At 38.5% G+C, this 16,670-nt stretch overlaps 1 protein-coding gene across 1 annotated transcript; it reads right to left on the bottom strand.

Moving 5' to 3' along the window:
* Positions 1 to 516: 516 nt before the first annotated feature.
* On the bottom strand, positions 517 to 15,428 carry LOC145443247 (uncharacterized). The gene is made up of 9 exons (XM_080321235.1): positions 12,075 to 15,428; positions 11,394 to 11,501; positions 9,828 to 9,887; positions 5,011 to 5,073; positions 4,897 to 4,950; positions 3,940 to 4,017; positions 2,285 to 2,701; positions 1,983 to 2,042; positions 517 to 1,193 (listed from the first exon to the last, which is right to left on the bottom strand). The coding sequence occupies exons 1-9, from the start codon at positions 12,154 to 12,156 to the stop codon at positions 1,096 to 1,098; spliced, it is 1,020 nt and encodes a 339-aa protein (XP_080177361.1). The 5' UTR covers positions 12,157 to 15,428; the 3' UTR covers positions 517 to 1,095.
* Positions 15,429 to 16,670: the final 1,242 nt, after the last annotated feature.

Here is a 16,670-nt window from a genome sequence, read left to right on the forward strand (position 1 = left end):
CATCTTCTCATTTGTGCAATATTCGATATCAGTCAAAATCTAGCGTCAGTGAGTGGGTTGCACGACACAATTGTGACGTCAAAAAACCGAAATATAATTATGATTATTACCATCGTTTGGAAGTTTCAGCATAAATTAAGCTCATTCCAAGTCGAAGAAATATTATTTCTCTCAGGCATCTCTGCGCCGCCCCTCATATCCCCCCCCCCATCAGTTTGAGAACCACTGTTCTAGACAAAGTTGGGTGTTTGATTGATAGACTAGTCATTTAGACGCCTTTCTATCGATTCATTTTATCGCAATCTTATGGTGTTTTGAAATGTAATAAACTGGACTGAATCTGGTCTGTAAGTCTCTTATTCAATCGCTTCCAACCTACGTGCATGACATCATGCCTTGTTTGTTTACATAGAAACAGCACATTTATATGCAATAACCTTCTCAATACAGGAAATTCCAAATGACTAGCTTGGAAATGCAACATCAACAAATCAAGCTGAAAAGTGACTCAACATGCACAATACACTCTTTTACTTTGGTCGTAAAACTATATTTTGTTCACACAATATATTACAAGTAATAAATGTTTTGCATAGTTGTCCGCATTAGATTGGATCAGGTGAAAAAATATAATTCATTTGTAACAAGAAATTAACCACCGATACGAATGATTTCTTCAGTAACAAAAGCCATGCAATGAGGTACAGCATTTGAGCATATATAGCCGTTAATGCATGATGTAGTAAGCAAAATTAGTAGCTGTTCTTCTATGAAGGCAAAAAGAAAGGCAAATCGGCACCATATTGACACATGATCATAGTTGAAAAAAGTTTGCATACAGTTTCTATATTACAAAGATTCAAATGCTGCTCTCCAAAAATAACTGATGCAGAGAGAATTCAATGACATTGTTCTTGATACATGTTTTACCCAGCTCCAACAATGCAATCAATTTCCACTAGGCATTCGACGTTGCATTGCGTTATCTTCCACCACTCATGGCCATAATGGGGAATACGAACTATATATGTAGTATCAAGACAGCTGGTGCATGGGCCCTGACTCTTGCCCTTCTATAAAGCAATTCCACATGAATCACGTTCTTCCATCTACAGAGCTTTTGCAGTGATGGCTTTCTTGAGAAACAGTAGCGTTATCTTTGGCCACGGTGTCAGCAATAGTCTTACTATGATCTGGAAATACATGTTAGAAGCTGATGGTAAATATGCACAATATGTGATATGCTATGTACTCCATTGATGCACATCATCGACAACTACTAAATGTGGTAGACGCTGACGTGAGTCGGAGTGACAATTCATTCCGGGTGATAAATGACAATGACGCTCATTCGAATGACAAATGATGTTCAGTTTGGGTCAAATTCATTTGTGTGACAATGACAATGCAAATGATGGTCAATTGGATGACAAACAATTCAAGTTAGGTCGAGTCCAGGGGGTACATATGATAGGGCAGGGGTTGAGATTACATTGGATTTTGAGCCAAATAGCATACGCCAATGTGTTGGTTGAAACCACTTTGCTTCAGTCACTCAATAAAGGCAATTTTTGACATGTCACTAAACGAACTATATTTGCAGTATGATTCAGTTTATACTGTCGGCTTCAAGTCAAGACTTTTGTTTGCCATATTGATATTGTGCTAGGCAGGCATATTGTGTTTGCAGCAAATTTTTTTGCGTGTGGCAAGGTGCCAAGCAGCTTCATTCAATCTGCTAAATAGGTGAAGTCTGTTCAGTAGGCCTGCTTTGTTCTTGTCCCTCTATGACAGACCCTGTGATTGTTCACATTATGTTCAAATTATGTAATTATGTAGCTTCAAGGGATGACATGATATATTTACAACATCAACATAAGAAAACATTACACAATCCAGTAGAATGTGATTGACATGACATATCATTGAAACTAATTCTATTTACAAAACAATTCAGGAACAATAATTAGCAAAAATTTCACCTGGCTGGTTGATAATTTGGAAATTAGACGGGAATGGACGTTCCACTCTCTTCGAAATATCTGTCAAAAATAATATCAATGGTCAGTTTTGGAACAAGATTTTTCATTTCGACCAAACTTGATGTCTGATGAACTTAATGGACTTCAGTAAGCAATTTCAAGTCATCCATAATATTTCACAGTACAGCACCTACATGGTGTTTCAAAACGACCGAAACATCAATAAAACGAATCAATGATCTTACTTATAAAATAATCCCAGTACAAAAAAATTATTTTGCATGGTACTGTGTTAAACCAACCTGGGTGCATTTCCAAATTTCGAAATCGAATTTCCTCATTCCAATTCAATACTTTTCCATTTATTGATAGCTGGTAGTAGATCACAACAAATCTGTTTTTAATGCGATCCGGGTCCGGATTAATCACCAGGTTGTACATTGCATATTGATCGAGCCAGATGTCTTCAAGTTCAACCGTCCTTTCCGTTCTTCTGTCATTGAAGTAATATAGTTCCCTATCTGGGGTCGTGAAGTGAAACTGTACCGAGTCTCGGCGATCAACAGAAAACGATTTTGTGGCAGCTTTTTTATAGCCTTCTGTATGAAACTTGGCATCATGATCATCGTGATGGCCAGTCCAAAAAATACATTTAATACAAAGTGTGCGTTCATCGAATAATATCTGATTTCTTATCCGTCTCTTTTCGCCTGCGCTACCTGAAATAGGATTAGTTCATGTTCTTAAATAAAATAATTTTGTGGACTGTACACAGCCATAAATAAGTAGCCTAATATACATGAAACACCACAGCGTATGAACAGCAAACGAAACACTTTTTACAGTACCATATCTGTGAAAAATATTGTAGAAGACACCACTTGTCAATATTGGGAGCAAAATTCAGAGCATGAGCAGAGCAGAGATGGTGGTGACAGCTTTACCGTCTGCTCCAAGCCATAAATTGCAACAGCTTCAGACACAAAGGAGGTACATTAACCTTTAAGTGTCAACGACACATACGCAAGTTGACAAAAAATTCACAGCTACTAATGCACTACAGTTTTTCATTTGTCGTCGGTGTTCAGTAATTTAATGAAGTCAAACACTCATACCAAGATTTTTCATACTTCGGTTAGATCCAATAATAAATATTATAAACAAAAACTTTTGTCCTTTTGTCTATTTAATACATAAATAAAACATTTAGGAACCAGCTCAACTGCTCATCAGCATCTTCTAAACCAGGGACCTCAAACAGGAGGCCCACAACAACATTTTGTGAGGCCGGCATTGACATTTTGGATTTTCAAGTATTTGACCATATTCCAAGTGCCACATATCTTTTTTTTTAGATTTGAAATATTAAAATTCACTATAAAATTGCTTCAAAAACCTGAAAGTACTCATCAAACTACTTAACTATCACATCACTTTCAAACGCTACAATGCTGTGGCAGATCTGCTAATAATTACGTCACATTGCCTATTCACAATAATGAAATATGTTGTGCTTGTTGTGGCACGTCAAATGTCCGCCAGTTGGTAAATTATAACGTGACAGCTTTTATGATTACATGATGCATTTGTCCTCTCACGATGGCATCTATCTCTCACGATTTTGACAAACCTTACTCTCTACCAAGTACAACAACAATTTTATTAAAATATTCTGTATTTATAAATGCGATATTTTTGTGCCGGGCGTGAATTGCTACAATAGTAAATCACATTTTCATGATATGTGTGGGATGTTACTCTGCAAAGTCGGCTCACTTTCAATCGGGCAATTTCATCCCGCAAAATAAGGCCTAATTGGAAAGACATTGAATACCCGTATTGTTGCTGGGGCGTCATCAAAAACTAGGAAAATGGCCTGCGAGCACATTTGAGTTTAAGACTCCTGTTCTAAACTTTGGATGAGCTTGGCATCTAATAAGCAATGGTAAGTACTCACCATTTATTAGCCTCGTGGAACACATTTTACAACATTCCTCCGAGTTGATGTCTTCTCGATCACTAACAGGATATTGTTCTAAAAAGTGGACAGGGTTGGCAGCAGAAAATGTGGCAAAGTGAAAAAAACACAAGATATGCTCATCAGAATAATTTCACACTATTTTTATTATAATTTTTATTACCATATGTATCAACAGAGCTGGCTTACTTCCACTTTACAGGTTTGCCTGCTTGCGAGACTTACTCCGGTGGTTTTAATTTAGGCTACATTGACTTACTAGTTTTCTATCATGTTAGGGACATGTTTGCATCATTTTTATGAGGGAAATTGTCATATCTGGGCGAAATAGCCTGTGTATCATGGTAGCTGATTACATTTTTGAAAATAGTAGCTATTTGTAGCATCACTCATGATTTTGAACCAGTCAGGAAGATGCCTGCTGCAATTTCAAAATCAGCCATATCCAATTGCTAAAAGTATGCGATCCCTAGACCAAACCTACTTTCTTAAACTACTTGAGCGCTTTTCAAACCATCATTTTTTGCTAATTCTACTTTTATTGAGTAAGAAGTATAGTACTTCTCCTTGAGTAGCACCACTGACTACTTCGACCACCTCTGTTTATTTACCGATCAGAAAAACATGAAACAATTGAGAAGAGAAAGAGAGATTCCTAGTAATCAGTGCTTCAAAATTTCTAGGCGTTGACAACTTGTAGCAAGAATGCTTTTTTTTATGATTGCGCCAGGCAGATATGTTTTTCAACTATCGAACCTTGTACTTGGATTTATTTTCCTCATGAAAAAGTCCTCAAAAGTCAAGTGCGAGAGGTTGAGATATATCTTATATCTCAATTCAAGTTTTGACTTTAAGGGTACGATTCTAGCCGTTTGGTTTCTTAACTACGAATTCACTCGTGCCTGCAGTAAGTTTTCACAAAAACAGGATAGGTACCTGTCATTACATCACCGCTACACGCAGTGATTTCTTTCTCGTGTTTCGCAGCATCTAGAAAATAGAACATTCAGTTCATGCAATTAAAAGAATGCCAACCAATTTTTATCAAACCTTCTGTAATTTGATGTTCTGATACACAGTTTGCATCACTTTCAAACAATTCATGGTCTCCACCTGTTTAACCAAACGTAGAATATTCAATAGGGCTGTGCAAAAATAACTTTTTTTTCAAATTTTACTTGATACTCGATAAAATTGTTACATTGCCTAAAAAGATGCAGCACACCAATTTTGACTCCATTCCAACCGATAGAAGCATTGCTATATAAGAATAATGATTTGGATTTATTGAATAAAAATAAATAAATAAATTTTCAAATATTACTGACTACCCCATGAAGTACTTGCGTTGTCTAAAAATACGATGCGAAACAAATTTGGCTGAATTCCAACCAGTAGCACAAGTCATATGAAGAAGGTCCTAACTGAGAAAATAGCAGACTTGTACAAAAAGTCAGCAGCAGGTCATGTTTGAACTCATACTAGGAAAAATATCAGAGAACCGAGGTATCAACAAATTTGCCTGCGGAACGCACGATGTACAGTCAAGGGTGGAGTGAAAAATGAAAAATTTAAATTTCAAAAATGTGCTGTAGATCAGCTTCAAATAGACCAGTTATTCATAACCGAGGGTCCACGAAGCAATTTTAGGGGGTACGCGAAATCTCCAAATTTGCAAAATGTGCGATAAAGACAGCTTAACTTCTATTAGCTAATTTCTATTTTTTTTTTAAATTGGAGAAATCACAAAGCAGTCTCGCTTCAAAACTGCGAAAACTTTGAGGACTCGCATGAACAGAATGAGATGAGTTTGAGAAGAAATATTCTAGTGTGCAAACTCATTTTATTCGCCTAATTGCCAATAGCGTACTGACAGAAACATATTGCTGTTTAGAGATGTTTTGTTGGGGTTTCGGCATAAATTCACACGCAAAAAATCCATTTTTCCTGTAATACACATAACCAGGATTCCAGAATAACTTCAGGATGGGCGGCTACATAGAAATGACTAGGCTGGACATTACATCAATAAGGAAATGATGATGATCTTGGTGCCATGTATGTTGCGATCATACCCAAAGGTGTCGTTGGAAGCGCTGCGCGTTATTATTACATACGTTACCACCTATTTTTATGGAAATTAATGGATTTTCGGCACTCGCTCATGTCAAATCTACTGCGCGAATTTTTGAGACACGGTAATGTCTTTCAAGAAATGCAGCAATAGAATTCGTTTTGAAATAATAAGCGTCTTCCCAATTTCGACATAAATAGTACGATGTTAATTTCATGAAATATCATTTTGATGTTGTTTATCACTAGCCTACACTATATGTTTGCACAGGACAGATGACGGTCGCGCGGTAATGGAGCTTAACTTTAACTGAAACGTAGGGGGTCCAAAGGGCGACGGCGAAGACAAAAAGGTTGAGAACCACTGAACTAGACCAATCAAAACAGCTGTGCACATTTGATAGGCATACTTTTGATCGGTGCTCAAGTCTTCCACAACACACCGAGGCAGTTCTGGAAAACGAGGGTTGGGGATTCTTTTGAAATTGGCAATTGGCCATTCAGAAACACGGCCATCTAGTTTCGAGCCGATTGGACCACCTAAAACTATCAGGGCTTTTTGCAGTATCATATGAAAGCAGCTTATGTTTTCAATACGGAATTCTAGGTTTGTGCTTTCAATATGGAGTTGTGTGAATACAAACCCTACAACAGGCTGGTAAGAAGACTATTGATGGTTGAATCGATATCGAGATATAGCTTTGACATGCTGTTCTAACATTGACTATTTGCAAACTGAGCTGTATTCATAATAAAAATGGGACTTCATTTGGTTGAGTAAGTTTTTAGAAGCAGTTGTAACTCATGAGTGTGGTCCATAATCACAAGATCGATCATTAGGCTACACTGTGTCAATGCTCAATTATATTTGAAAAATCAATAATTTGCTTGTAATTTTCTTTCTGTATATTTTCAAGACAACATTCTATGGAGGTGAGATAAACAATGTTGCTTCCGCAGATTTAACCCCAAATCTGGCTTTATAGCGTAAGCGGTTATCTAAATATGGCAAAATTAGTAATTTTCGGCTCGTTCGGTGAAATTGCACAGCCACTAGAGGGTGCAAGAACCTGAAATCATGATAGAAGAAATTCATTTGAGATTTCGGACCAAATATCAAAGGCACTTTTCAAATTTCAATTTTTTTTTTCACTTCACCGGTGTCCGGTCAATACCAAGAAAACCATTACCGAGAATGCAATATATGCAATGCAGGCATGTTATGCATATGTACAGGTCGTGTTTATGCGCATCACGGCGTTGCCACATTCGATTCTCTGGTATAAATCTCGACAACATCCGCCCCAGTAAGTTAGATTCTTGGCATTGTCCACTCTCGGTAATGACCATCCTCAGTAATGGTTTTCTCGGTATTGGTTTAGAGCCCAGTCCACCCTACTACACTCTTGATATATAGTACAATATTTATATATATACAGTATAGTACAATATTTATATGTATACAGTATGCAAATATATAAGCCCAATTCGCAGAATAGTAATAAGCATTGATCAAAGTACCCCTGTGTAACGCAATTGTGTTTTGTTGTATTGCAGAAACTCTAACAATATTATGAGCAATTGAGCATAACTTATAACAGGGGCCGGCAACGTCTCCGGGTCGGCGGGCCTGATATAGGTAAATGAAGTACTTGGCGGGCCGGATTACAGAATATATACATTAATCGCGTATTTATTCACCAATACATGATATAAATCGTATTTGATTTAAACTTTAATTTTAAAGCATAGAGACCAAAAACAGTATCTAATAGGGTCCATCAAACCACTAGGTGTCGCCAGACTTTAGGTAGTAACCGCCTTTGTTACGTATGCGGTTGCCGTATTCAGAAACCTGTAGGTTACTTTCTCGATTGTGTAAGGGTATTTTATATGGAAAAAATGGCTACAACATATTCTACGGGGACCGTGAGCTCGCTTTAAAATGAACTAAAACTTCGGAAAGCTTCTACGGAAGGAAATAAGGCCGATTTGATAACTAGGTGAGAATGTGAAATTGTCAACTAAATGTTGGCTACCAGCTCAGCACCAGAAGTTTTCGAAGTTTTAGTTCATTTTATAGCGAGCTCACGGTCCACGTAGAATATGTTGTAGCCATTATTTCCATATAAAATACCCTTACACAGTCAAGAAAGTGACCTACAGGTTTCTGATAACGGCAACCGCGTAGGTAACAATGGCGGTTACCACCTAAAGTCTGGCGACACCTAGTGGTTTGATGGACCCTATTAATTTATTAACAGTAGCTTTTGAAGTCAATCAGGCATGTGTGGTCGGTCAAAGTTGTCCATAAGTTCTTTGAACTCTGGCTGTCTGTCTTATGCAGCAACCTTTTAAAGATTGCACGTGAACATCAGTTGTATTGAAACGCAGCCTTGTCTTGTTAATGTTCATGGCCGCAAATGTATGTAGACCCGAGTAGGGCAAGTAGTTTCACGTCCATCTTTCTCAAATTGACAAACTTGGATTCATTCTGTGACGTATACAATTTCTCAATACTTTCAGAATCGAATATCACTTTCAGAGTAGAAACTCTCTGCGGGCCGGTCAAAATCCCGCGGGCCGTATGTTGCCCGTCCCTGATTTATATCGAGTATGTTCAAGCTACGGCCCACGGAGCATCTGTGGCCCCACGAGTCAATTATTCTTGGCTTGTAGTCAATTCTGGAAACATGACTGAAAATGGCCCATGCATAGCAATGCTTCAGCTAAATTCTGTCGAGTTGACAGTTTTAACCATGCTGGATTTTGACAGTCAGTGACAAAGTGGTTCCATGCCACATGCAAAATGATGTAATTCAGGACATTTTCTTGCGTGTCAAGAGAAAATATATCCCAAATTGGACCCAAATCCAGCTTCCAAAATTGGTGTAAGAGTGTCCCTATAGCTTCTATGAAATAGCATAAATCATGACTAAATCAGAGGTAGATTTGAAGGTTGCGATCCTATACAATATTGGAGGCTGGCTTATGAAGCTGTGAGTTGAGGTTGAGTTCAAAATTGACCTTTAACTGGAGTAGCCAGGGAGTGAGTACAAAGGGCGATTTGCTCCTCCCCAACAATTCTACACTTGGTCATATGTGTTCGACTGTTCGCCACATCCAAATGGATCCATGATTTTCTGATCACTAGACTCGAGCTAATCTGTTCATTGACTCAACTTGGACTCGAGTCATTGCGCATGACTCGAACCAAGTCATATGACTCGAAACTCAAGACTACAAAGACCGACATTTCATCGTAATTTAGAAGAATAGTAAAGTAACCACGCTATTGGGATTTCCTCTATTGGTACTGGTACTTGAAAATGCGACCAGAAACTGCTAAAAGTGAGGAATATTAGTATATTATTCGATTCATTTATTTGATATCACCAAACAGAGTTATAAAAACAAGACTTTAACTGGAAACTGAGCAGACAACGCAATGACTTGAACCTGGATTCGAGTCATAATACCATGACTGGGACTCGACCCTCTGCTCTCTGACTTGGATTTGACTCAATGGTTAATTGAAAATGACTCGACTTGACTCGAGTCAAAACTATAAAAGTGAGATTGACTTGTGACTCGGAGCCTTGTGACTTGGTTACAACCCTGCCATGACACCATATAATTACTGGCAGTATATTTTTTGAGCCGGCAGCCAAAAACTTTAGTCCTGGCTACGAGTATGTGTCAATAAGTCACAGATATAGTGTGTGGCACGAGACTCTACGACTCTACTCTTGATGTGATGTCAACTCATGAAGCATAAGTATTGTGAGAATTACCTTGTTCGGTGGCATCCCGGTAGTCCCCAAATGTCTTTGCGTTGTTTTGGTCATTGGTACCTGAAAGCAGTTTGTATCTTAGGGAATTGAGTGTGACAGACAGCACTATCGAGATGCTTTGATGATGGAGACGCAATAGAACCTTTAGGTAAGGTTATCTAGTCTGTACCACCATGCTTTTTCTCCTTGATACTATCCCTGAATGCTGAGCGCCGAGCGGGATAGCTCCGGATACTAGTTTTCGAGTCTTTGGTCTGACCCGGTCGGGGATTGAACCGATGACCTACCGATCAAGAAGACGGACGCATCACCATTAAACTGTCTCATATATGCGGCATAGAAATTTGTCACTATACAATTGATAGCAGTTGTATCTCATTATAGGTTTTCATGTGCCAATTCTAAGCATACTACTCAGATAAAAAGAAAAGTATTTTGGATATGTTGACAGGGAAGTAGAAACTTGTAATATGAACTCAATGCTAAATACAGAAGCTTTTAAATGTTTTGCTTCGTCAAAATTATGGCAGTCTTTGTTTTGCCTATTGAGTTGATGATCATAATAAATTTCATATGCAAAATCGTTGTGGCTGTATAAAAGTCTTTAAATGGACTCAAGTTAGCTTGTAATTATTTTTCATGTCATGTTTTATCCAGCCTTCTGCTTTCTGTTTGCTATGCTTTCTAAGAGAGTGGAGTATGATAGACTTATATTGTACGAGGGTGGAACTCTTCTTATAACTTCTTTTTCAATCAAAGAAACTATATCGCAACTGGCATTAATACTGATGGCTGGTGTTTTGAAGGTTCATTTCTCCTAGAATGCTTTGAGCTGTTCAAATCAATGTGAGTAGTGTTTTCATAGCCCAAGCTAGATTGCTCTTTCTATAACTGAAAAATTAGATAGCGTTCATTGTTCCTCATGAACTGAAATCAAAAATTCAATTGTCCGTCACAATGCATCAACAATAAAATGGGCCTATGTCCAATTACTTACTTCAAGCGAGGTGATGGAAAAGGCCTATGTCCAAGAATCTTGGACATAGGCCCCTTCTATTCTCGAATGTAATCAAAATTATTTGGCCTATGTCACATCAAGTCAAGGAACAGGCCCAATATATGAGAAGGTCTCATTGCCATCTGAAAGAGCTGTATCCATATACTAGAACAATCAAAAAAAGTGAAATTATGGAAAATGGACATAGGCCATTTCTATTCTTGGCTAACGTTATACTCAATCCATTGCGCATGACTTGACCAAGTCATGTGACTCGAGATATTTGGTGTGACTTGCTTTGAGTCAACTATTTCGATGCTCTATTTTAAGCAATTGTAAATATGACACTGTATATGTTAAATATCACCCGAGTAAAGTCATACAAATTATTTTAAAATCCTTTGTCACAGAAAACTAGCCTATAACATGGACTCGGACTCAATCTTTCATACTTGGACTCGATAACAAAGCAGAAACGATGCGACTTGTCAAAAGTTGAAATTTGAAAATGACTTGCGACTCGGAATCTCGTGACTTGGTTACAACCCAGACTGTAAATGACAACTCACTGTATTTTAGCTCCTTCCGACCCATCGGCTCTGCCAATGTATTGTTAGAAACGCCAGTTGATTCCTCATCTTGCTGGAATGCTTCAACAAAATTCTGTTCATTTGTACCTGAAAACAATTTCTACCTTACAGAATACGTATCTACTTGACAGTACAAAAATGTCTCTGTACGACGAAGTGAGTAATAAGCCGATGAAAATGCCCCAGTACCTCTTTTCAGAACGTTCATCTTCTACTTCTACTACAAGTAGTTTTACATGTTGTGATAATATGTAGGCTAATTCTACTTGAAATCCAGTAAAACTAACAGCATGACTATCACTATTACTTGCACTCGAGTATCATCAATGGTTAGTTTTACCACTTCTGAAGGACAATCAGTAAGTGAACTCGATTGTTGATATCAAAAATTTTAAAATGACTGCAGGTATGAAAATTTGAAATTTAAATTTCATCAGAAAAAATATGATAATTTGGATTCGATTTTGGAATGATGATCAACAAAAACTGCACTAAATCGTGTCATCCCACCTCAAAATCACGAGTTCCAATATAAAACAATGAGGCGTTAAGCAAAAAAGGTTGTCTTGAAATTTGAAATTTGTTACTTCTAGATGCTAGCCTACTTAGTAGAATTTCATAGTATCAGAATTCAAGACAATATGCTTCAGCTATACGCACCTTCATAGGTCAGCTGCTGATTTGGAATTGTAGTAGATTCAGCTGCATCTTGTGTTGGTGATTTTTTTCCGGCAATACTCATAACTCAATTTTAAGTTGTGCCCTATACTTAAATCATATTCTGCAAATGTAATTGTTGAATTACATTCACGAATTTGATACAGTGTTGGAAAACAAACAGTATCAGTTTATTAATATTTTCATCATTTGAAAATGTACACAAAACTGCGATACAATGAAGTGATAGGGTGTTGGAACGACTTGGAGTAGTCTTTGAAATCAGACACCCACCTTGGCCTAGGCGAAGTACAGAAGAGGCATGCACAATCCAATCCAATGACCATCAACCACAATTCCACAAATGCTACTGACCGTCTTTTCCACATACACATACACATCGCATCTGACATCATACGATTAGCAAAAATAGAAGCGCATGCGTTGTTATGGGAACTTCGAACCATCACATCACACTTCAGAAACAAATTCTTATGGACACGCGATATCTGAGCTTGATTTTCAAAAGGATTGCCACTAATATAGAAGCGATAATCGAAACAGTTTAAGAAAAGGGAACTATTTTAATTGTTACAGTGTATCGTAATTTCAGTGGCAGACCGTCATGGCATTCAGTCGATTTCAATGGATAATAAACAAACGGGGGATTATACCTGGGTGGCGAGACGGTATATTTGTCGAAAGTTTATCCAATGTAAACATTACACTGGATATAGTATATAAGCATCGTGTGGCTATATTTGATAATTTTGAGGAACTCAATACAATACTAATACACGACTCACTTACCGCGTACTCGCGCGCTGGACAGCGGAAATCGTAACAGAGGCTTATGCCGCCTGTAAGTAGACTTGGAAATTCAGTAAATACAGGAATGAATATTCGAATACTAAACTTGAAACTTCGCACAATACTAGTTAACATCATTGAAATTATGCATTCCTAAATTCCGCGGCCAATTTGGAGCACAGCTGACGGCATGTGGGCTATCAAGTTTGCGCCAAATCGGCATTTTCTGCAACGAGCTAGCTATTCTTATGATATTGATGTCTCGCAAAGCCGAACGAATGAACTGTTTCGGTATAGACGGTCAGTTACGTGTAGACAACTACACGTTTGGCGATGATGTGCGAAAACTGCTGTGTTATCATTTGTGCTTATTGTACAATTGTATTGTACATATACAATTGTACATCCATGTTTGTAAATGCGCGATGAGGCAAAACACGATAACGTTGTCACCTTTGAGCGACTGTTAGGTCAGGACGCAAAATACTTCAAGATACTGTACACGGAGAATAAAATAATACGAATACTAACTTATACAAACTAATACTAACAGCAACGACGGCCATATCAATGTCGGCACAATCACTACGCAATGGTAAAAGACCATTGTATGGATCGCTCTGATTGTTAAGAGCAATGCCAATTCCGACTCTGGAGCGATTTGGTAGGTTCCAGTACCCTGGGCAGACTATATAGGACGACTACTAATGTACGTATACATATGTTTGCGGAATCAGCTCGATTCCGATTCGAATAAGACCATTTTTATAAAATTCTGCACTCAGGCAGCTAATAATAATAATCGTAGGGTTATGTTTTTCATCTGAACAAGTCGCACACAATGCGAGGTAATGGACAGATAGGAGGATGTCGAAGGACACGCAGATGCGATCCTTTTAATCTCACATCCACCTCGGCCTAGAGTGCTGCCAAATGACCTGATTGGAATCTCCGTCGTTTTTTTGAAATAAATCCTGCGTGATAGAAGCTTTTTTCGCGTGACAGAGTCAACTTTGCGGCGTGACAAGCAAGGTTACTGACTTCAAATGACTGTGTTAAGCCAGTGACAGGAGATCAGATGCTAATGGTTAGCAACTGGTAAGGTGCAAGTACATTACCAACAGACAGTAATCAACAGATTGAGAACTAGGTCAAAACATTATATACCACATACTAACTAGAATATAGCATTTGGGGTGGCTGAGAACATTGACTTTTTTCAAATTTTTTTATTTTTTATTTTTAATGAAATCAACGACCCGTGACCGCGTGCAACTGGCGACCAAGTCGGCGTGATCCTACGTGCCTTGGACACCGCTTCCATACTGGAGCAAATGTCACAGTTGTTGATCTTTTTGAAGCCACGGCCCTTCTACTGCTAGTTCCGAGTCCTTTCTTTTCGTCGAGTCTTTTTCTGAGCTTTTTGGTCGCCGTAAGAACGATGTTGATCTTGTTGATTGAAGCCGCGGCCCTACTAGTTCTCTACTCTACTAGTTCTTTCCATTCCTAGATAGTGCTTTCTTTCGTCGGGTCTTTTTCTGGGCTTTTTTGTCGCCGTAAGAACGGCAACGGCGGGTAAGAGGAGCCCAGATAAACCTCCGACGGGAATCCAACCGGATCCGCCAGATTGGTGGACGCTTATCGTTACCACTACGCTATCTCCCCATCTATACGGCTATACCATGACCCATAGCAAAACACCGAGTACCCTATACCGCACTTCCTTTCCAATATTACTGTCACTGCCATAATTATCAAGTGTCGATCATGAAACCTATACTCCAGCAAAACGATTTGGGAATGTTCCTATCTAATACCGAATACTGTGCAAGCATATTTTCTGTACCACCACCACTGCCGTGTGTTATGTATTTTGGTTGGATGAAAATAAAGACTTACTCTCTCTCTCTCTCTCTCTACACGCGACAGAATTCTTGAGCCTACTGGAACGCCGAAATCGAAATCAACCCAGAGCAGTTGACCAGAAAACTGTTATCGCTGTTATGTAGACTATATGCCGATCTGATGACAAATTCATTTTATTCCTGTTTCTATATATATATTGACGTCATCGGGCTGTAAAAAGGGCTCTCGGTCACAACTCACAATCACTGAGCTATGGCTTTAGCGCCCCCTATCGGAGAAACTCACTGGCTACACACCAGAGATGAGCGGATTGGAAATTTTCATGTCCTAATCCAATCCAAATCCGAACCGTCAAATCCAAGTCCTAATCCTAATCCATAACTTTTCCATATTCAATTTATGCATGGGAGGAATTGGCAAATGTACTTTCACAACCAACGATTCCCTTGGTTCAAGATAACTTAGTAACCATAAGTACATTAATAACTGATCTGAATGAAGTTTGTCGCCATTCGCCACACGACATATCGATCCCCCAGAAAATCGGTAAATCCAATCCAAATCCTAATCCGTTCAGAAAAAAATCTCTCATCCTAATCCAATCCAAATCCGACAAAATTTCACAAATCCTGTTTTTTCAAATCCTAATCCTAATCCATGCTCATCTCTGGTGTGTAGCACACAGATTAGGGGTGGATTGCAGAGATGTCGATTAATACGTAATCGCCGATTAAACGTCAGTAATCGGCTGGCTTCCCTTGCATAGATGACGATTAGGCACTAATCGATGAATTTTAATCGGCCAAATGTTATCCGCCGAGCGAGGTGTCTAGAAAGTTAATCTGCTGTGTGCTTCGCGGCGACTGCTGTCGGGGCTGGCTATAGGTACATTGGTATTTCGTATTGAGATGGTGTTAAGTGGATGTTCTGACGTGCAGTTGCGGTATTAGCTGAATATATTGTACTCTGACACTACTACAACAACTGTTGGACTGTTGGTGCATATTATAAGCGTGGGCCTACCACAGCCGATAGTTGGATAGTACCTTATGCTGTGATTACCGCCGGTAATTTACCGGTATGGTATTTTTTACAGACTGTACAGAATTCGATAGTATACTTTGTCAGTAAAATATGAGGACGGAAAATTTCAACAGACAAGAAAAGTTTAGAATAATTGAATTAATAGAATAATATACGGTATTGAAACCATGGAAAACAAAAAGACAGATGGCAAAACAACAAAACAAAAAATGTTGCCTGGGATCTAATCAGTAAGAAAAATTGGCCAAATCCAGAATGTATGGAAAAGTTTGGAAACAAAAAGCAAAAAAGATATACGCGTCACGACGCGTCGAACGAGCAAAAGCTGGCGGCCCACCGCCACCTTCAGTTGATGACCTTTATGGAAAAGGTTTTCGGTAGGTAACATTACAAGCAATTCTTTAAAATTTGCAGTTGGTGATGTATTGTTTCCATCTGTGTTTATCGTGACTCTCAGCGTGCTTCATATTCGCATTTCAATGCTCGTTTCGAACTGAATAGACAAATTTTGATGACTATGGACAACATGAATTCATTGTCTTTTTGTAATTCCCAACAAACTAATCATATCCAGAGTCTGCTGCACATTAGCTATACGAAAATGACACATGGGGAACACTGCTCGGCATATTCGACTGTGAACCGCTCCTTGATTAATCTGCAATTGTTTTTCATAACACTAATATATTTATTATCACTTTTCAGACCATATTCCATCTCAAATTGAATGTCTGAAACATCCGTATGACGACGATACCGTATTGGATCTACAAAAACAACGGTGAGTACATTTAGGACATCAACTTTTTTAATAACCAACGGCAGAGGAACTTGCATCCTATTTTAATTTGAAACAGTCTGGCTTTGCTATGCTACTGT

The sequence above is a fragment of the Botryllus schlosseri genome, chromosome 7, assembly GCF_051294905.1.
Source record: "Botryllus schlosseri isolate E-star chromosome 7, Bs_hap1, whole genome shotgun sequence".
NCBI lineage: Eukaryota > Metazoa > Chordata > Ascidiacea > Stolidobranchia > Styelidae > Botryllus > Botryllus schlosseri.